The 22,388-nt window shown below is 42.8% G+C and overlaps 1 protein-coding gene across 1 annotated transcript in view; it reads left to right on the forward strand.

Annotated features, from left to right (window-relative positions):
* The window catches only part of USP39 (ubiquitin specific peptidase 39), a 28,856-nt gene extending 8,285 nt beyond the window's left edge, over window positions 1–20,571 (forward strand). The window contains exons 6-13 of the mRNA XM_019623770.1: window positions 2,955–3,180; window positions 5,302–5,379; window positions 6,906–6,973; window positions 7,483–7,671; window positions 13,175–13,317; window positions 17,295–17,430; window positions 19,175–19,261; window positions 20,076–20,571. Of these exons, the coding sequence (XP_019479315.1) occupies window positions 2,955–3,180; window positions 5,302–5,379; window positions 6,906–6,973; window positions 7,483–7,671; window positions 13,175–13,317; window positions 17,295–17,430; window positions 19,175–19,261; window positions 20,076–20,123 (975 nt within the window). The 3' untranslated portion in view covers window positions 20,124–20,571. The remainder of the gene's footprint in view (window positions 1–2,954; window positions 3,181–5,301; window positions 5,380–6,905; window positions 6,974–7,482; window positions 7,672–13,174; window positions 13,318–17,294; window positions 17,431–19,174; window positions 19,262–20,075) is intronic.
* Window positions 20,572–22,388: the final 1,817 nt, after the last annotated feature.

The following is a 22,388-nucleotide window of genomic DNA, read 5'->3' on the forward strand; positions in this document are numbered from 1 at the left end:
TTCCCCCAATTCACCAATAAAATCTTAAAAAAAAAAAATTATAAACATCAACGCATACTGTGGGGGGAAAAGATGTAGAAAGTAAAGTGAAAGCTTAGTTCCTTTCTTTCCTTACTACTCTGTACTGGGGGAGTTAACAGTATGTAGAGCTCCACAACTTTTTTGTAAGTACATGTATACTCATACATAATATTCTGTAAAATGTGGCAATATCATGATTTATTTTGCCATTTCCTAATTGGTAGATAAAATTTATCACTTTTTTTTTTTCCCTATTACTAGTATCCTTCTACTTAGAGTCTTGCCGTTTCAGTGACACTGTTATATTTTGTTGTATTTCTTTCCTGGACTTTAAAAATACACATAATTGTATACTTTTTATCTATAAAGTATCATAGTATATATATTTAACTTAGAAACTTGAAATTGATATATTTTTTTAAAGATTTTGTTGGGAAATTGGGGGAGAGGAACAGTGTTGAGGAATCAGGGAAGGGGAACAGACAAGTTGCAGTCCTTTTGTTCTTCAGTCTAGTTGTGCAGGACGTTGCTACCAACTGGCCCATGTTGGTATTATCATTGTGCTCTAACCATGTGAGGCAGATTGGTTGCCGGCCTCTGGATGGCTGCTCACGGCTGCTCTTGGCAGTTCACGCTGGCTGCCAGCCACTCAGAGTAGCTCATGGCAGACCACTGCAGCCCTGCTGTAGCCTTCGCCTTCGCCCGCGACTCACGGCAGCCCAGCTCCAGGTCGAGCTGTTATTCACCATCTTAGCTGTAGAGGGCGCAGCGTGTCTGGCCCTCGTGGGATCCGAACCGCGGCCCTGCTGCTCAGAGCCGGCACTCCCAAGCCAACTCTTAACCAACGTGCCACATGGCCGGCCCGAAATTAATATTCTTGTGCAGCATCCTTAATGATTACATGACAATACATTTTGTTGATGAATTGTAATTTATTTAATCTTCACTTCTTTTATTAATGCATCCAAGACCTAGATTATAGGCTGTAGGGGGTTTGTAGCAATTTATAAACCCACCAGCAATACAAAACAGTGTTCTTCATTTTGCATTGTCACTGTTACCACTGAAAAAATTTTTTTCTCTTTTAATAGGTATCTCCATTTTAACCAACGTTTTTTAATCCACTTCGGAAGTGGATTCCTAAATTTTTTCCATGAGTTGTTGGGCTTTATGTTTTCATTTTTCTATTGGTGGTTCATTTTACTGAGCTTTAAGAAATACAGAGGGAGCCAAAAAAAATGTATACACATTTTAAGAAAGGAAAAAATTGTATTAAAATTGTAATACTCAATATATACCGATAACAAAAGATGAATACAATTCACATTTGACTTCTGCAATTACAAGAGGTGCTCAAAGTGATTACTATCAGTATAATTTTACTACAGTTTTTTCCTTAAAATGTGTATACATTTATTTGGCACTCTTTGTATATTAGCCTTTTTCTATTGTGTATGTTGTAAATATTGCGTCCTAGTTCTTACTTGGCTTTTAAACTTTGTTGATGGTATTTTTGCATAAAGAATTCAGTATAAAAATTATAAATCTGTTAGTTTTGGTGTCTGCTGTTGGAGTTATGCCTAATCGCTGGAAAGGTCAAATTGTTAGGTGAAGAGGCACTGCCTACTGTTCCCCTTACAGCCTCTCACGGCTTTGTGAAGACTGTTACAGATGGACAGATAGGATTTGAATGTGGATGAGGTGGTTAGTCTTGGCTTTGTAATAGGTTTTAGTTTCTATAGGAAGTTCTCTTTATTTATAAAGATAAGTAGGTGAACCCTCTGATGATGTTCCCACTAAAATAGGATTGAATGGTCCCAGTACTCCCATCAGGAGACTGGATAATTTCTCTCCAAGGACACCCATTATTATTTGTATTTTTGCCTAAGCCAGAGCGTGGATAACTGAGAATTAGGATAAACTTTATGCATACACTTCTGCTTTTGAGAGCAGCTCGCTCTCTTTTTTTGTTTTTTGAGTGATTACTTTCTAATCGGGAAGTCCTGTTTCTTTAGCTGAGCTAAGCTTGAGGGGCTTTCCTCACCACCTCTAAGGTTATGGTGCTCTCTGCATCCTGAGTTGTCTTCCCCAGAGATGCCTGGGTTTATTGTATTTAGCAGAACCCTTGTGTCCTCTGTAAATGGATTACTTTGCCAAAGGAAGTTGTGCTTCTAGTAAGCCCAGTGCTGGTGGGGCTCATGAACCTGTCAGGAAGGACCTGGGGGAAGACTGCATTTATTTAGAGTCTGTTCTGTGGTCTCCTACCCAGCTTTGTAGCCCATACTAATGAGAATGTATTCCTTCCTGAAGTAACATGACTGGTCTGTATCTTGTTGCTTAATGAGCTAAAATTTATTTTTGTTCTAAATCTTTTGACCATTTTCCATCATAGCAGAATACATTTATTTTTATGTACAGTTGTGCGGTTTTATTACCATCCTCTCAATATCACATTGGGGAAAACACCAAATTTTTTAAAGATGATTTTTATATTATTTTAATGTGCAGTTGAGAGATGGGGAAACTGTGGTCTCCAGATAGTTCTGCCTCAGCTAAATGGATGATGAAGAGCATTTGGGCTTCTAGCCTTCGATTCCTTGTGAGTCCAAACATAGTCACAGGTTTAATTAGAGTAAACAAAGGAAATCATTAAGTAAGATGGTCAGTGGATAGGGATTTGAATACCTTTTTTAAAAAACTCCTTTGTCATATCCACATCAGCGAAATGTCTGTGGAACTGGACTTTGTATGAAACTCAGTATGAAGGATGTTGCTGTAACATGAACTCTAAATAAAATGAGCTTTTACTCCTGACCCTTCAGGGCTGTGACAGGCACAGCTCTATTATTAATAGAAGAACTTTAGTTGGAAGAGTGTGGCTCCCAGAGGTCCTGCAAAGGGGCTTTGGATTAATCGGAGTGTTTGACCTCTAGGCTCTGTCTAATGTTCCTCCTCTCCGGAACTACTTCCTGGAAGAAGACAATTATAAGAACATCAAGCGTCCTCCGGGGGATATCATGTTCTTGTTGGTCCAGCGTTTTGGAGAGCTGATGAGAAAGCTCTGGAACCCTCGAAATTTCAAGGCACACGTCTCTCCCCATGAGATGCTTCAGGCTGTTGTTCTTTGCAGCAAGAAGACTTTTCAGATCACCAAACAAGGTAAGGAGCAAGTCATTCATGTTTTTTTTTTTTTTTTTTAAGTTTTTTTTTGGGGGGATGGGAACAGTGCTGGGGAATTGGGGGAAAGGGAACAGACAAGTTGCTGTCGTTTTGTTCTTCAGTCTAGTTGTGGAGGACGTTGCTTCACTGGCCCAAGTTGGCACCATCATTGCGCTCTTCCCGGGCGAGGCAGATCAGTCGCCGGCTTCTGGACAGCCACTCACGGCGGCTGCTGGCCCCTCACGCTGGCTGCTGGCTACATACGGTAGCCCGTGGCAACCCACTGCCACAGGGGCTGCAGTCTATGCCGTCTCCGGCGACTCACAGCAGCCCAGCTCCAGGTTGAGCTGTTGTTCAGCATCTTAGCTGTGGAGGGCAGTGTCACTGGCCCTCATATATGGGATCCGAACCGGGGCCCTCTGGCATCCCAAGCCAGTTCTTAACCATCGCGCCACTCGGCCGGCCCTCATTCATGTTTTTTGACTTTAGGGCAACAAAACTAGTTTGATGAACAAAGTTACTTCCACTTTGCATTGAACTTTATAATAGCCAGAGTGAGTGTCTGGTGGAGAGCATGGTTAGATTTCTCACTCGTTTTTCGTCATACTGCCCTGCTCAGATTCTCAAGAGATTTCAGGTACTAGAAAGTCTGTCTGTCTTATGGGTAAACCAACCTGTATGGCTCAGGTGAAAACCAGGAGTCTGGGAAAGACACTAATCCTTATTAAGTATCTGCCACTTTTGCTACTCACTTTGACATGTTGCAGATTAGAATATTCTGATGAACTATTTTTTTTTTTTTTAAGATTTTATTGGGGGAATTGGGGAAGGGGAACAGCCAAGTTGTTGTCCTTCAATCTTAGTTATGGAGGGCTCAGCTAGCTCAGCTTCAAGTCCAGTCGGCATCCTGCTGCCTGTTGGCAGCTTGCGGCTGCTCAGCTCAAGGTGCCGTGTTCAATTTTAGTTGCGGGTAGGGGGGTGCAGCCCCCCATCCCATGCAGGAGTTGAACCTGCAACCTTGTTAGGAGCACGTGCTCTCACCAGCTGAGCCATCCTGCCACCTCTTGGCAGCTCAGCGGCAGCTCAGCTCGGGTGCAGCTCACTGGCCCATGCAGGAATTGAATTGGCGACCCTGTTGCTCAGAGATTGCGCTCTTAACCAGCTGAGGCACGAGGCTGGCCCACTGATGAACTATTTTGACTTTTCATCCCTCCAAGCCCAATTAGTTACTGCCATGGGAGTAAAGTGGACACTTTGTAGCTCTTAGTACCTGGATCTCATGTAGTATTCTCTAGCATCCATGTCAGTCCATTCGCCATTCGTTCATGGTGCTAATAGGTTTTAGAGCTGCAGGGATAAGAAACACAGTTTTTCTCTTCCAGGAGCTCCCATTTTAGTGGATAAGATAGTTATGTAAAACGGCGATTACAGGGTGTTAAGTGCTGTGATAGAAGAAGCAGAGTATGCTGTGTGGGAGGGAGCATGGAGCAAGGACCCCAATGGAACAGGTATCAGAGTGGAGGAGGGGACACCTGAGTTTTAGGTAGAGCAGGAAGCAGATCAGGAGCACTCCAGATAGAGAGGACACTGTGGACAGATGCATGGCGGTACCTGGCCCAGACAGAAGATTGCAGTTAGCTGGACCCTTGGATTCTAGGGGAGAATGATGAGATCTGAGTGGAGTTTGGGAGGGAGGGACCAGATTGTTGGGTTTGTATGACACTGTAAGGAGCTTGGATTATATCCTGACAACAATGGGGAGCCAGGGAAGGCTTTGAAGCAAAGATATGACATCAGATTTATGTTAAAAAAATTATTCTGGCTGAGGAGTGACTTGGAGGGGAAGTTCAGTAATGGCTTTTGGTGGGTGATGAGATACAGATTTGGAATGCAGATGATAATCGAAGGTCCTGCTTGGATCAGAGAGGCTTAGGAGAAAGTAGAGAGCTTGACTTTGTGCCAGCGTTTAATGGCCAGATGGAGGAGGCTGCCCAGGGGATGGGATGGCGTGGCAAGAGGAAGGAGGAAACCGGGAACACGGAGTCAGGCTAGCCAGCCTGTGGTTTGGGTTATCCTACTGCCTCCCAATCCTGACATGTCCCTCCTTTACTTCTTTTCCAGGGGATGGAGTCGACTTTTTGTCATGGTTCCTGAATGCTCTGCACTCAGCTCTGGGTGGCACAAAGAAGAAAAAGAAGAGTAAGTGCTATTTTGTAGAAGGGAGCTCCTCTTGTTTGCTTCCTTTTAGGACCACCTTGCACTTCCCATCCGTTTCTAATTCACTGTTTGTCTTTTTGTATTAGGGTGGTCTTTATGGACACATGAGCTAAATTTTGTTCTCAAATAAGCTCTCCATTTTTCTTTATTCGACTATGGTTATATCCAATGGCATTTTTAATAAGTGCAAGTGGATATAATTGTGCTCTAGAAATTGTGACCTAGTTTGAAACCGAGGTGCTGGGCAGCGTGTTATATAGACTGCTAGTCTCCTGGCAGTGCAAGAGTTAATAGGAGGACTCAGTGAGTGGTTAGCCTGGCTTGTAAGTTGACTGGTAATGCAGACTATAAAGCTAGTTCCTTGTCCTGAGCCTGTATTTGGAGAAATGAGGCTGGCCTCTATACAGATTCTCAGACTTTAAGTTCCTTTGTCCCTTAGCATCCATGCTGGCTTAGCAATAGACATTTTTCATGACTGCCAGTTAGCTCAGAGACTGCTGAGCTAGGTGAATGATTTTGGAGACCTCATGCCGTTTTCTTCCTGTCCTCTTCTGGTGGTCTCATGGTGTTGATGTGCCTTGATGTAGGATTGTGGCCTGGCGCTTCTACTAGATGGTCCTCCTGTACCTCTGCCAAGTGTCTTCAGCCTGTGCACATCCACTGAATTCTTGGACTTGTGTCCTGTGAGGATTCTAGAACCCTGTTGTACATTCTGTCTCAGTTGTTTGGTTCTGTTCTGCTCCATCCCTGTCATTTTTCTTTTATGTCCAGTGCATGGTGGACATTGTCACCCTTGCAGGCAGCATGTGGTCATGGGAAGTTCCTTGGATGTGCAGTTGACTCTTGAACAACACGGGGATTAGGGGTACCGACCCCCTGTGCAGTCGAAAATCTGCATGTAACTTTTGACTCCCCAAAACTTAACTAATAATCGCCTACTGTTGACTGGAAGCCTTACCAATAACATAAAAGTTGATTAACACATATTTTGTATGTTATATGTATTATAGTGTGTATTCTTACAATAAAGTAAGCTAGAGAAAAAATGTTATTAAAATCCTAAGGAAGAGAAAATACATTTACAGTACTGTATATGTTTATTGAAAAACATCTGTGTATAAGTGGACCCACGCAGTTCAAACCCATGTTGTTCAAGGGTTAGCTGTATCTTGTTTTGCTTGTGAATTTTTTGTGATTCATAAATCTCCAGGCTCTGTAAATCATTCACTCACTTCAAAAGCACTTAATTTTTCTCTATGGCCAGGCCCTATGCTAGAGGGTCAAAGGGCATTTTCTGGAAAAGACAAGTATAAAATTGTTTACACAAATAATTACAAAGGTACCAAGGTACCAAGGTATACATTACACAAAACTTCTGTGTTTATTGACAGCTTTGGGTCTTATGCTGGAAGATGCTGGTTTATTTCAGAAATTTAGAAGTTAGGACTATATTTTGGAAATGCTTTCTAACCTGACAGAATTTGCATTTTGATTTCTGTTTTGTACAGCTATTGTGACTGATGTTTTCCAGGGCTCTATGAGGATCTTCACTAAAAAGCTTCCTCATCCTGATCTGGTGAGTGGGTTGAACCTGAGTCTCAAACTGATTTATATTGCCTGAGGGGATGTAGGGTTGACAAAGAGATTCTTAGAGAACCAGGAAGGCCTCTTGACCCAGGAAGAGGTTCTTCCAAACACCTGCCAAGTGGTAAGTTCCCTGGGATTCTTAGTGCGTCAGTGTGCTTAAATTGGGAGTTGGTGGTTGGGTAAGATCTGCTGATTTAAGTGGTCTGGCCACTGGGTGGTGCTGGCGTGTTTTTTAGAAACACAGATAAGCCTTCTAGACCATCTAAAAGCTTTTAAAATAGTCTGGTATTTAAGTAAAAGGTCTCTGATGATGGAAGCCCATTGGTTCTTACATTAATCTAACCAGGTTGTGCTACTGAACGTCAGACTGCCCAGTCTGTTGACTTCACTTCAATATAAAAAGAAGAGCATGTAAATGTAACAAAAACATTGTTTTTGTCTGTGGTGGTCTCCTGCTGCTCACACTCCTTCCTCCTTTTTGTTTTCACTCATTTTTAGCCAGCGGAAGAAAAAGAGCAGCTGCTCCATAACGATGAGTACCAGGAGACAATGGTGGAGTCCACCTTTATGTACCTGACACTGGACCTTCCTACCGCCCCCCTCTACAAGGATGAGAAGGAGCAGCTCATCATCCCCCAGGTGCCGCTGTTTAACATCCTGGCCAAGTTCAACGGCATCACTGAGAAGGTAGCCCATTTGCACACCTGCCGTGTTAATATCCCTTTCTCTCTCTTGACTTTGTCATTTTCTTTATATACTTGGAAATCGCCATATGAATGTAATAAATTTATTATAAAGTGTATTGTCTATAGTGAGCCTCCCAGACTCCATGCTGTTTCCAGCTGATCTCCCCAACTCTTAACTTGAATTACAGTGCCCTCTCCTGTACGTCTCGTATATGCCTTTAAACATCTGCCTCTGGTTAGTATGGAGGAAGGAGTGTATTTGGAACAGTAGAAACTCACAAAAGTAGGTAAAACTCCAATATTTAAATGAAATATAACATCAGGATTAAAGTAGGGAAAAAAAACAGAACTAAAATATAAATAAATAAAATGAAATAATTTATTCTTAGTGTATCAAATTCAAAGCTGCTTTTTATCTGCTGAGTTAACTGTTTCTTGGTTTAATTCCCTTCTTCATCCTAGACAGATTTAACCCTTTTTGGTTTTTTACTGAGAGAATTCTTTTTTTTTTTTTTTTTGACTTAATGCTTCATTCCACACCCTTTCTGCTTTTTTTCTTTTTTCCTTTTTGGCTTTATGTGTGTGTGTGTGTTATTAGTTTCACATGTACTAAACAACATAATGATTAGACATTTACACCACTCATAAAGTGATAACCCCAACAAGTCTACTACCCACCTGACACCATACAAAGCTATTACAGTACCACTGACTATATTCCCTATGCTGTACTTTATACCCTGTGACTATATATATGTTGAAATTAAATATTTTTTATTAGTTTCAGGTGTACAGTGCAGTGGTTAGGTATTTATATATCTATGAAGTGATCCCTCCAATAAGTCCAGTACTCATCTGTAACCCTACGTAGTCTTTACAACATTACTGACTATATTCCCCATACTGAGTTTCACATCCCCGTGGCTATTTTGCGACTACCAATTTGTACTTCCTAATCCCTTCACTTTTCTCAGTCATTTCCCAATCCTCCCATCTAGCAACCATCAATTTGTTCTTTGTTCAAATTGATGAAATAGATCTATGGGTCTATTTCTGTTTTGTTTGTTCATTTATTTTGTTCTTTATATTCCACATGTAAGTGAGATCATATGGTATTTGTCCTTCTCAGTCTGACTTATTACACTTAGCATAAAACCCTTTAGGTCCATCCATGTTGTCGCAAATAGTAAGATTTCATTTTTTTTTTTTAATGGCAGAGTAATACTTCATTTTATAAACGTACCACAATTTCTTTTTCTTTTTTAAAGATTTTTTTTTTTTTAAATTGGGGAATTGGGGGATGGGAACAGCGCTGGGGAATTTGGGGAAGGGGAACAGACAAGTTGTTGTCCTTTTGTTCTTCAGTCTAGTTGTGGAGGATGTCACGGAAGGGGAATAGACAAGTTGCTGTCCTTTTGTTCTTCAGTCTAGTTGTGGAGGATGTCACTTCACAGGCCCATGTTGGACACACGGTAGCTCATGGCAACCCACTGCAGTAGGGGCTGCAGTCTACGCCGTTGCCGGTGACTCACGGCAGCCCAGCTCTAGGTTGAGCTGTTGTTCAGCATCTTAGCTATAGAAGGCAGTGTCACTGGCCCTCATATGTGGGATCCGAACTGGGGCCCTCTGGCGTCCCAAGCCAGCTCTTAACCAATGTGCCACTCGGCCGGCCCCACAATTTCTTTATCCAGTTGTCTATTGATGGGCATTTCAGTTGTTTCCATATCTTTGCTATTGTGAATAGCGCTGCAGTAAACATAGGGGTGCATATATCTTTTCAAATTAGTGTTTTGGATTTCTTTGGATAAATACCTAGGAGTGGAATTGCTGGGTCATAAGGTAAGTTCTATTTTTAATTTTTTGAGGAACCTCCATACTGATTTCCATAGTGGCTGCACCAATTTGCAGTCCCACCAACAGTGCACAAGAGTTCCCTTTTTTCCACATTCTCACCAACACTTGTTTGTTGACTTACTGATGATAGCCATACTGTCTGGAGTGAGGTAGTATCTCATTGTGGTTTTTATTTGCATTTGTCTAATGATGAGTGATGTTGAGCATCTTTTCATATGTCTGTTGGCCATCCGTATGTCCTCTTTGGAGAAATGTCTTTTCAGGTTCTCTGTCTATTTTTTAATTGGATTGTTTGTTTTTTTGGTGTTGAGTTGTATGAGTTTTAAAATAAATTTTGCATATTAACCCCTTATCAGATGTATCATTGGCAAATATCTTCTCCCATTCAGTAGGATATCTTTTTGTTTTGTTGATGGTTTCCTTTGCTGTGAAAAAACTTGTTTGATGTAATGCCATTTGTTTATTTTTTTTTGTTTCCCTGCCTGAGGAGACATATCCAAAAAGTCATTGCTAAGAACGATGCCAAAGTATTTATTGCCTGTGTTCTCTTCTAGGAATTTTATGGTTTCAGGTCTTACATTTAAGTGTTTAATCCATTTTGAGTTTATTTTTGTATGTAGTGTAAGAAAGTGGTTTTTTTTTTTTTAATTTTTATTTTTTTGGGAATTGGGGGGATGGGAAGCGCTGGGGAATTGGGGGAAGGGGAATAGACAAGTTGCTGTCCTTTTGTTCTTCAGTCTAGTTGTGGAGGATGTTGCTTCATTGGCCCAAGTTGGCACCATCACTGCGCTCCTCCCGGGCGTGGCAGACCAGTCGCCGGCCTCTGGACGGCCGCCCACCTCGGCCGCTGGCCGCTCATGCTGGCCGCTGGCCACACACGGTAGCTCATGGCAACCCACTGCCACAGGGGCTGCAGCCCATGCCGTCGCCGGCAACCCACGGCAGCCCAGCTCCAGGTCGAGCTGTTGTTCAGCATCTTAGCTGTGGAGGGCAGTGCCACTGGCCCTCACATGTGGGATCCGAACCGGGGCCCTCTGGCGTCCCAAGCCAGCCCCTAACCATCGCGCCACTCGGCCTGCCCTGGTGTGTTTCTTATATTTGCCAGAAATCTAAAAATTAAAATTATCACCCCAACTCAGAAATACTATAAGTTTTTCTACATACGTTTTCTCAAGAGCTCACCAAAACAAACACCAACTCTTCCCCCCACAACTATAAATACATAGATCCGTAAGTTGGAAGGCTGAAAAAGATTAATTTCAAGGAGTTCCTTTTAATTATGCAGAGCATTGCATTTCTAGAAACACTGGTAATCCTAAAACAAAACACCGACATTCACGACCAGCAGGTAAACCTATAATGATTCTGGCAAAATGCATATCTCATTGGACAAGTAGAAATCTTTCTTTTTACAAATGTTTTGAGGAACAATGCTTAAAATTACAAAGTTTGAAAACATAATTTTACTAAAGTTTATGTGAAAAATCAAAGTTGGTAATCATAAAAGTCTTTTGGGTTTCTTATGAATAGTATCCTTATAATTCCCCAGCTTTCAGAACATGAAGTATTTTTCTATGAAAAACGAAATGGCTGTACATTGTGTGTTCTATGTAGCTTTATGTGTCCCAAGTCCCTTGTAGATCCTGGCCTGCTGTCGTCCGGGCCATCACTTTCTTTGTCCCATCCTATCGAAGAGCAGGGGGACGGAAGCAGTGGCGCTCACCAGCTCCTCCAGCCTGGGGAGTTCCCTGAAGGGCTTCTGTGGTTTCCCGGGCTTCTCTGTTAGGTCTCTCTTTCTCTTGTTTGTTGTTCAGAAGCTGTTCATTCAGCCCTCCGTTGTCTTGCCAGAGGAACTGTTCTCTATGTACGTGTACTTTGAGCTTGCTCATGGGAGGGAGCTTGTTCAATGTCCTCCTATGCCACTGCCATCTTGGACCTTCCATTGCTTCATGTGTTTGGGCAAACTCTGGAACTTCGCTTCAGCTTGGGGCAGAATGAGTAATGCTGACATTTCCTGGGATGGTAATGCCCTGGGAGCTGTGGGGAGAGAGCCCTGTGCTATCTGAGAGGAGTTCTGTCTCACTGAGTTAGGAGGGAGAGGAAGGGACAGGTCTCAGTTCAAATACCACAGACTCTTATTTTTCTTACTGAATTAAATATTTTTTTAGTAACATTTGAGAAAAAACAATAAAGGAAAACATTTTCTTTAGTAAATGTTTCTTCATTTATGGCTTTATGCCATTAGGACCATTTCCAGAGAATTTAAATGGTGGTGATGGTGGTGGTTTTTTAAACATAATTTTCACCAGTTTTGTTGGTGAGCAGCTCTTTGGAGCTACTCATGTTATAATGCTAGAAGTGAAACTCTTACTTGATTTTTTAGAAGGTCATCATCCAGGTGGTTTTGGAGTATGTATATCCTACATTATTTTTGTTGCATCCTAATTTTAAACTAAAATATTTTCTTGGGAAGCTTGGGAGTCCCTGAAGGGATCTGTTGTTACCTCTAAAGGCACCCACCCCAGAGCGGGATATTTTCATTGGTGTTTCCTCACTGGTTATGATTAGTTTTTCACTCCTATTTCTTAGTTTTTACTGTACGGAATTGTGTTGTGTTAAGGAAAAATAAACTTATGTGCACTAGCTTTTAAGCCTCTTGGACTGCAGAGGATGTCCTCGGTCCTCCACCATTCCATCTCCTCGAACATGCTGAGTGAGTCCTCAGTAAATGTTGCCTGACTTATTGCACTTGACCCACGAGTCTTGGGGACCTTTGAGGAGGAAGGAACGTGGGCTGTGTGTTGACACCTCTGCTGGAATACCGTCAGTGATTAGGGGCCCTTACTGCTTCAAAAGTACCTGTTCCATGGGTGCATGCATCTAATGATCAGGAAGTTCTTCCTTATTTTTAATTAAGAGATTTTCATGCAACTTTTAAAAAAGATTTTATTGGGGAATTGGGGGAGGGGAACGGCAATGGGGAATCGGAGAAGGGGAATAAACAAGTTGCTGTCCTTTTGTTCTTCAGTCTAGTTGTGGAGGATGTCACTTCACAGGCCCATGTTGGTATTATCATTGCATTCTTCCCAGGTGAGGCAGTCGCTCGCTGGCCATTGGACGGCCGCTCACGGCAGCCCTTGGCAGCTCACGCCCGCTGCCGCCTGCTGCAGCCTATGGCCATCACTGGCAACTCATGGCAGCCCAGCTCCAGGTTGAGCTGTTGTTCACCATCTTAGCTGTAGAGGGTGCACCGTCACTGGCCCCCATGTGGGATCTGAACCGGGGTCCTGCTGCTCAGAGCTGGCGTCCCAAGCCAACTCCTAACCAACGTGCCACTCCGCCGGCTCATTTTTCATGCAACTTTTTAAAAAATCCTTGTCTTCGCTTGGCATTTTTGTTTTCCTTCTAGAAACGGACACTGACATTACTGTGGTTAGATTTCAACAGTATGATCATGGTGCTGGCTGAAACACAGCCTGCATTTGAGGTATTTAGTTAGCCTTAGCCAAAGTGCTCTTCCTGGGATCAGGTGTCTTGTGAATTCTAAGTGAGGCAAAATTATATTAAAAAATAAAACCATAGCAAAACAAAACTCATGGCCTTGCTCTAATACTCCAGCACTAATTTGATAGTTTTCTTTCCATTTCTAGGAATATAAGACTTACAAGGAGAACTTTTTGAAGCGCTTCCAGCTTACCAAGCTGCCTCCATATCTGATCTTTTGTATTAAGAGGTTCACTAAGAACAATTTCTTTGTGGAGAAGAATCCAACTATTGTCAACTTCCCCATTACGTGAGTATTACCCTGCTTCACTTCCCGCTAGGGGGAGTGAGCTTGAATTTCTTTTCATATTTTTGTACCACTAGTACTTTTGAGGTGCTACTTACACTACATGAGTTAAGGGTTTTTATTGGAAGGCTACAAATATATTAGGGACCTCAAAGATAGATGTTTACCTGGAGGCAGTCCTCCTTTTACTTCCCCTCTTGTTGCTTGCTGGGAATTGGAGTCTTCCGTGTAGGGAAAACAGGTGATAAAAGTAGGGCAGAACAGGTAGGACTCTTCCTGGCCTTGAAGATAACCCTGAGCAGTTAAGAGTCTGTCCATCTATTTGTTGATTGTCGTGTGATCTTCTCACACACTGTAGTTAGGCATGGATAGTGGGGATGACTCCAGATTTGTTTTCTCATCTTGGGGTCCTTCTATCTTATTTTTTTCTCCAGAGGGTAAAGTCTAGATAATGTGTCCAATTTCTCCCTATTGATGAGGAAGTTATACATTTTGATGTATGGTTTTACTTTTAATTTACCATGTAAATTTATGAACATTTATGAGTATTTTAATGGGAAATTGGGAGGAGGTGTTGTACCAGGTTATTTTACTTTGCCGTCTTCTAACTAGAAAGCTCCTGCAAGCCCCTTTTCAGGGTAGGCAGTTGGCTTTCAGTTCTTAAGAGACATGGTTTTTCACACGCTGAAGAAGGTATCTCAGAGAACATGGAGAAACCTGGTGGCATGACTGGCAGGAAGAAATGTGGGTCTCTGGGTGCTGGCCCTTAGCTAAGGTAAGAGTGGAAACCTAAGAGGTTCTTACTGAGGAGGATTTGGATGGATATATGATAGGATTAACATAATGTTTAGTACAGTAGTGTTTTTTTAACCTTCACAAAGTATTGGGTTGTTGGAAAAGTAATGACATATTTTTCTGTTTTTCGTTGCAAAAATGCATCATGATTTTTCCAACAACCCAATAGTTTGGGAGCTGTAATGGACAGATACTCATCTTCTCTTTTATTTCTCCTTCTATTCCCCCTCTATGACCCAGTTGCCTAAACTATACCACAACTGCCAGTTTTATTCTTTGGAAATAGTTCTAGTTCTTAACTCTGTGTAGTGTTTAAGAGGGTATTATCTAAAATTAAAGAGGTCTGAGTTCTGGGCTTCCTAGCTGTGTGATCTTGGGCAGGTCATCTGCATATTTTCTGGATGGATTCTCTCATGGGTAAAATGAGAGGCTTGATCTAGATGAGCCCTAAGGGTCCTTCCAGGTATAACATTTATTATTTCTGGTTCCATAATTACCAAGAATCTGAGAACAGCTGGGTATCAGCATAGAAAACCTTTGCAATTAGAAGTACAGGAGAATTTCTTTTTCTCTGTCCCCACACTTGTCTTCCCATTCTTCACTAACTTCTTGTTTGTATGCATTGTTCTACACCATTTTATGTAAGGAACATGAGCATCCCGGAGTTTGGTATCTGGGAGGTCCTGGAACTAGTCTGCAGTTACCAAGGGACAACTGTAGTTAATTTTCTGGGGAGTCAAAGGTATACCTGGATTTTCGAATGTGCAGGGGATCAGCACGCCTAACCTCCATATTGTTCAAGGGCCAGCTGCACTTCTTGTCTAGTCAGCCCTTTAGAGAACATCAGGTTGTGTGACTGACTCTGGAAACCTGCACTTTAATTACATTATGTACTGTAATTACTTTTAGAGTAATTTGGTTTTAGATTTGCAAAGCCCCCACTTCTTGAAAAAGATCCTTTTCATGCATAATTCTTCTCTTGTGTTTAATTCATAACACATCTTTTTTACCAGAGACTTATCAGACTTGCAGTAATTAGGTGCCCTTGCTCATTTGGTGATACGGTTTTTGGAGCAAAGGTTTAAAGTTTCACTACCAGCTAATTAGGCGTTCTCTAAATTGGACTGTTCTGATTGGGAGATGAGTACGAGTTGCTCCTTTGGCTATTTTCTTTTTTTAAAGATTTTATTGGGGAATTGGGGGAGGGGGACAGTGAAGTTGCTGTCCTTTTGTTCTTCAGTCTAGTTGTGGAGGACGTCGCTTCACTGGCCCATGTTGGTGTTATCATTGCGCTCTTCCCTGGTGAGGCAGTCACTCGCAGGCCATTGGACGGCCACTCCCAGCGGCTCACAGCAGCTCACGAAAGCTCACGTCAGCTGCCGGCCAGCCCCACTGCAGCCTACGCTGTTGCCGGCGACTCATGGCAGCCCAGCTCCAGGTCGAGCTGTTGTTCACCATTTTAGCTGTAGAGTGCGCAGCGTCACTGGCCCTCATGTGGGATCTGAACTGAGGCCCTGCTCCTCAGAGTTGGCGTTCCAAGACAACTCCTAACCAACGTGCCACTTGACCAGCCCTCCTTTGGCTATTTTCTAAAACAAAATGATGTAACATGTATTCATTCATTCCCTTTTGCCAATTAAACAGTTTTGTTTCAACCATAAAAGCTTGAGTATAAATAAATATACTCCAGAAGATTTGTCAAGGACTCGTTCAGACAAGTCCAACAGCTGTTGTTAAAGCAGAGGAGACGAGAACATGGAAAGTCAGCTCTTTGCGCCTGGCAGTTTGGCTATCTAGAGCTCGCATGGATTTCTTCAAACTCAAATCCAAATTGACTTTAACAGTGAATATGTATTGCAGTCTATATGGGACACTGTCAGTCTGTAGAAATAAATAGCTGTCACTAACACAGACAGTTCTACAGAGATTAGAAATGTGATACCATCTCTCTTATTCTACCTTGTATTATTTAAATTTTTATAAATATCTGTAGGCTACAAAAAGATATATTTTCCCTAAAATTATGTAGTTAATGTAGTCTTTTAATATTCACATTAACTGTGAGTGTATTTCCCTATTTAACTATTTGAAAGTTCTTTATAACTGTCTTTGTACAATATTCACAGTAAGCATTTACTATAACACTTTCCTTTGCAATAACCGGTATACATTTATACTTCAGCTGGTGGCTAGAGTTCAACAAATAAAACACAAAAAGAGATTTTATTCCTGGCACAGCAAGAATGCTTTTCTATATTTGAAAGTCAATGTTCAGATATTAGAAATAAATTTGATGTTTCCAAGTCCTAGTGGAAGGAACTTGGTCAGTAGTTTCTTTTGGCAGCCAGGTAGGTCACATAAAGACGAGAAAGCTGGGCTGCAAAAGGAGGAAGAAGAAGAAAGCTGATGTCAAAAGCAGGAGAGAGGGCAAGTAGCTCTCTTAGATCCTGTGTCTTCTCCTGTGCCTGGTTCCAGCTGCACTTGTTAGTTTGTAAACCTTGAATACATTCCCCTTTTGTACTTTGGCTACTGGTTTCTGTTACTTGTAACTGTTCTGCTTGGCTAAGAGAAAGACAAATAAAGAAGCAAGGTCCCAAAAATTCAAAGAAAAAAATAAATCAGGATGATCACCCTGGTTTGCCGTATTGAAGTTGTTACCGTGATCATATATAGTAGCAACCCACATAATCCTGTGGTCAGGCCTTCCAAAGCCCGAGGCCAGAGATCCAGTGTCACCTGAACACCGAGGCTGCAGCCACCGCCCAGGGCAGCAGAGGGTGAGACGGTTACACCTGCTGTCTCACTCTATCCTTGACTCTCATTCTCATAGGGTAGAAGAGCCTTAGATTATGTAACCTGCTTAAATAACTCACAAACAGCTTAGAAGTAGCAGAGCCCTGATTCTAGTTCAGGTCCGAATGACTCCAGGCCCTACACTTTGTCTGCTAGACATGCTTTTAAAACGTGCCTTTCCCGTAGAGTTAGTCTTTCTCTTATAGTTTGACTCACTTTTATGGCAAATTAGGTGAATTTCCAGAAACCTGGAAATTCCTTGTGCTCACAAGCCTACTTAGATTCAGTGTTCTAAACTAGGGTTCAGCAGCTTTGTGGTCCATTTGTGAAGGGCAGTTTCCCTAACCTGGTGGCCTGTGTCTGATCTCCTGGCTTTTTTTCATCATTACCAGAAATGTGGATTTGAGAGAGTACTTGTCTGAGGAAGTACAAGCAGTGCATAAGAACACCACATACGACCTGATTGCCAACATTGTACACGATGGCAAGCCCTCTGAGGGCTCCTACCGGATCCATGTGCTTCATCATGTGAGTGGTGCTGACTTCTCATGGCATAGAGTGGCAAGAACGGGTGTGGTTCCTTCGGCATGTTAGAGGGCAGCTCCCTTTGTTTGCTCTTTCTTCACCTTGACTTTGGGATTCTGCAAGTGATAGAGCTGTCGGGTTAGTTTAAGGCAGTGGTTCTCAATTTTGGCTGCCTGCATGTTGGACTCACCTGGGGAGATTTAAAAATCCTTATACCTGAGCGCCCCCCCCCAGGCCAATTACATTAGAACCATGTAGTTTGTGCCTGTTGGTTTTCAACTGCGATAGAGGCTAGGGATCCTGCTAAATATCCTACAATGCACAGGCAGCCCCCACAACAAAGAATTCTTTGGCCTAAAGTGTCAGGGTTAAGAGACTGCATTAGATTATCTGCAGGTGGGAACCAAGCATCATGATGTTTTCAAGTTCCCCAGTCGATTCCACTGTGCAGCCGGGTTTGAGAACCACTGTCCTAAACTAGAGCCTTACCACCAAAAGTAGACTCCTCGGACCAGTGAGCGGCATTGACATCATGAGAATGTCATTAGAAATGCAGAACCTCAGGCGCAATCCCAAACTGCTCAACCAGAAGCTGCATTTTAACAAGGCCCTCCTATAGGAAGTTAAAGTTTATGAAGTATTGGTTCCCTAGAGGCTCCCTTTCAGCTGAAAAATTTTGTGAATTTTTCTCAAGCTGAAAAATGGATGAAACGTACTTAAGATACATTTAGTATCACAAATTATTAGCACAGATTGTCCTAATTTGATTAGTCTTCTGGGACTGTGGGTTTAACAGGAACTACAATAGCTTCTGTTTACCAAGCTCTGTACTGTCCACTGGAAAGTACGCCAAGTGTTTAATACATGTTCATCTTATTTATGTCCTAAATCATACCTCCAAACGGGTGTTAATACCATCGTTTCACAAGTGAGGAAACCTAGGCTCAGAGTTCGAGTAATTTATTTACTGAAGTCAGTAGAATTGGGATTTGAACCCAGATACTTGGTTTTACCATCTTCTTAACCAGACCTCGTACTGGGAACTGGGACTTGATTATGTGACCCTGAGCTTTTGTTATGTTTCCTATATTGTGAACTATGGGAGTATCTGGAACGTTACATTCTGTATGTCTTTGGCATTCCTTCAAAGTTTGGATGGATTAGGCAGGTGAGCTTCCAGAAGTGCCTCTGCCATAATCCAGAAACCTCTTTTCCCCTTGTTTATGGAATCATGAAGAAAGCTAGTTTGTTCTATTTGCAGTGCTGGTTTTGTAAGCCAAAGGCAGTAAGTACGATGGACAGTGTCACGCCATGTTCTGTGGGGTGGAGGGTGGGAAAGCCCGCATCTAGGTTTTTCCAGTAGTTAACACTGCATCTCCTAGGGCAGTGTGTCCAGTTTGTCATTTCTGAGCAGCAAGGAGACATCCTAGGTGAGGAGTAGAGAACTTTTTATTTTTTTCTCTTTATTGTCCACCTAAATTCTTCTTAAAAGGTGTAGTGTTTGGAGTCTATTATACTTAAAGGAATCCTCAGCAGGAATTGTGTTTGCCAAGATCAGCACCCCAAAAGCCCTTTAAATTGAATGATGCCCAGCAGAGATTCATGCACCCTCTTACTTAGGACTCTTGCGGGGTGATGGACTAACTAGTGGCTATTCTGATTTTTCTAACTCTGACTGTGGTGCCTTCCTTGTATACCCTTTTGGTTTTAGGGAGCAGACTAACCCAGCCCTTTATACCTTTTGCAGGGGACGGGCAAATGGTATGAATTACAAGACCTCCAGGTGACTGACATCCTTCCTCAGATGATCACATTGTCGGAGGCTTACATTCAGGTGGGTTGGCCACAGACTTGGTCAGTGCTGAGTAGATGGGGTGTGGGGTCAGTGAGAGAGGGACGATGTGCATGAGGGTAGGAAGTGGGACTGAGTTAGAGCCTTGGTTGGGCTGGGTGCCTGTTGGGATGAGCTGAGGGGTGAGATTATATGGCCTTGAAAGTCCAGGAGTGATTTTCAGAGAAGAGAAGAGCAGGGAAGCATGGAAGATTTATGAGTGAGCAAGGAGATTATGTTTATGGCCAGGTTACTTTTGCAGAGGCATGTGATCTGGTTTCAAGGAAGAAGAGCCTGGAATCATCAGGACACCAGCTAGGAGTCTGCTCTGAAACTTTCCCTAGTTCTCTAGGCAAAGTTAGCACCCTTGTGACCCCACAGCACTTTCTACATGCTTTTATTGGAGCACCAATGGTATTATTTTAACTTTCTTCTCTGTTGGATTGAGAGCTGGTGCCCTAGTACCTGGCGAAGAAGGAAGACTGAGACTTAAGAAAAAGCTATAGTTTTATAAAAAAGAGGGGAGACCCTTCTCATTCTAGAGATAACTCTGAGCAACTTTGTCTAAGGTTATAGGCTTGACTGAATTCTTTTTTAGAAAGAGAGTTTGGAATGGGAAGTAAGAAAGCAAGGGGGGATTGGGCGGGAAAGTGAAAATTGGACAATAGGGAATTTTCTGAAGATTGAGTTAGTTTCAGGAGACGTAGCAAATGTGTAAGTGGAGCTGCAGGCTGTCCGTTGTCTAGGGTAGAACAGGTATTTGACAAATATTTGTAGATTGAATGCCAGCTCCTAAATATCTATTCATTTCTTACAGATTTGGAAGAGGCGAGACAATGATGAAACCAACCAGCAGGGGGCTTGAAGGAGGAGTTGAGGGCTTTGCTTCCAAGGGCTTTGGCTGCAGATGGGAATAAGAAGACTGAACGTGGGCTGATGGGCACATTCCCTGGACCAGACCAGTTGTTTTGGGTTTGGGTTCACTCCAGAGTCCAGAGGGCCCACCTGCCTGGGATGGCCCTGTGCTGTCACCCAGCTGTTCTGAGATCAGTTTCTTGTGGATTGATGTTCCTTTTCCCTTCCTATCTAGCTACCCTCTAGCTTCAGCAGGCCAGAACTCTTTTACAGATGTTAGTAATTTATTTCTGAGCAGCTGGGAGCATCTGAAGGACGACAATTTCTTCTAAGCCTCAGGATTCCAGGAATAAGAGCATGAAGGCTGTAACATCCTTCTTCGATCATAGGTAGTTTCCCTGTGGTTCTCTTCATTTCCTGACTTTTTTGAATGAATTAAATATTTTCCTGTTTTTAAACCAGCTTCTTGTTTCATATCCTTCCCTTAGGCAGCCTAAGGGAAGGTTTTTTTTTTTTTTTAAGCTTCACAAGCTATACCCTGTAGTCTGTCATCTGGTGGATATCGTGCTTGTGTCTTCCTGTCAGCTTGTGGGTGGTGTGTCAGTTTGGATGCATTTATCTCTAAGTAACAAATTATCTGATTAAAAGTGATAAGTTATAGTTGTACTTGATAAGTCTGGATGGTTTCAGCCTGTAGCCCAGGGGTGCGTGAGAGAAGAGGGAAGGACTGTAGGGAGAGCGTCTGAGAGCCTCAGCCAGGTCCGTGGGAAACCCAGAGCAAAGATTGCCTATCAGAAGAATCAAGCAGAAATGGCTTTTGTTAAGCTTAGTCATGGATGAGGAACAGCCTGGAGAAGTGTGACCTTGGCCTGAGCACTGTGGCAGGTGTGAAGATGTGGGAGAGCTGAAGATACAGCAGCTGGTGGCAGTCAGTCAGCTACAGCAAGTTCTCTTAGAGCAGCGGTTCTCAACCTATGGGTCGCGACCCCTTTGGGGGTCAAACGACCCTTTCACAGGGGTCTCCGAGTACTCGTCTGTGGGCGTATCTGTGGGCGTATCTGCATGTGGGCCTGGAGACGGATAGAGGAGCGGTGTCTCGGTTCCTAAGACCATCGAAAATATGTGTTTTCCGATGGTCTTAAGCGACCCCTGTGAAAGGTTGAGAACCGCTGTTTTAGAGGAAGCCATGCACCTCTGTGACTTCTGGGTCACGATGCTGTCCTATTTCTCTCTACCTCTCTAACAGCTTCAGCATTTCTTTTGCAGGCTCATCTTCCTTTATCCAACTATTAAAAGTTTGCATTCCTCAGGCTAGGTCCTCTCATCTCACTGTTTACTTATTTCCCTGGGCCATTTCAACTCTGCCTCTGTCACTTTAAGGGAGATGACTCCAATCTTTTTTTTTTTTTTTTTAAAGTTTTTTTTTTGAGGGGGGAGGGGAACAGACAAGTTGCTGTCCTTTTGTTCTTCAGTCTAGTTGTGGAGGATGTTGCTTCACCGGCCCATGTTGGTATTATGATTGCACTTTTTCCAGGTGAGGCAGTTGCTCGCTGGCCATTGGACGGCTGCTCATGGTGGCTCACGGCAGCTCACGCCTGCTGCCGGCCAGCACCACTGCATCACACCATCTCCGGCAACTCACGGCAGCCCAGCTCCAGGTCGAGCTGTTGTTCACCATCTTAGCTGTAGAGGGCGCAGCGTCACTGACCCTCATGTGGGATCTGAACCGGCGCCCTGCTGCTCAGAGCTGGCGTCCCAAGCCAACTCCTAACCAACGCGCCACTCAGCCGGCCCAAGATGACTCCAATCTTAATTCCAGACTTCTCTAAATTTGAGAATTAAGAGCCAGCTGTCTATGTGATGTATTTTGCATGTCATAAAGTCAACTCAAAGTCAGCATTGTTCAAAACAGCCTGTGAGTTTTCCCCTCATTCTTGGTTCCTTTCCCGTGGTTTCTATGTCAATGAGGTGTTCCACCATTCATCCAGTTACATAAGCTGAAAATTTAACCTTCCACCTCCCTCACCTCCCTTGTCTAATCATTACGAGGTCCTATCGATTTTACTTTGTGTTTTCTTAAAATTTCCCACTTCTCATTCTCTGCCACTGTCGAGAGTCTAAGCTAGTGTCAGCTTAGTCTAAGTCTAATCAGGAGAAACCATATAATAACTTGAGGAAAAATATAATTTCAAAGAATTATTAACTAATGCGATTGGAGTAGCCAGGAATTGGCTAATAATAAGAGAATTCTAAAGAATGTAGGAATAGCAGATAT

The sequence above is a fragment of the Hipposideros armiger genome, unplaced genomic scaffold (assembly GCF_001890085.2).
Source record: "Hipposideros armiger isolate ML-2016 unplaced genomic scaffold, ASM189008v1 scaffold_561, whole genome shotgun sequence".
In the NCBI taxonomy this organism is placed as follows: Eukaryota; Metazoa; Chordata; class Mammalia; order Chiroptera; family Hipposideridae; genus Hipposideros; species Hipposideros armiger.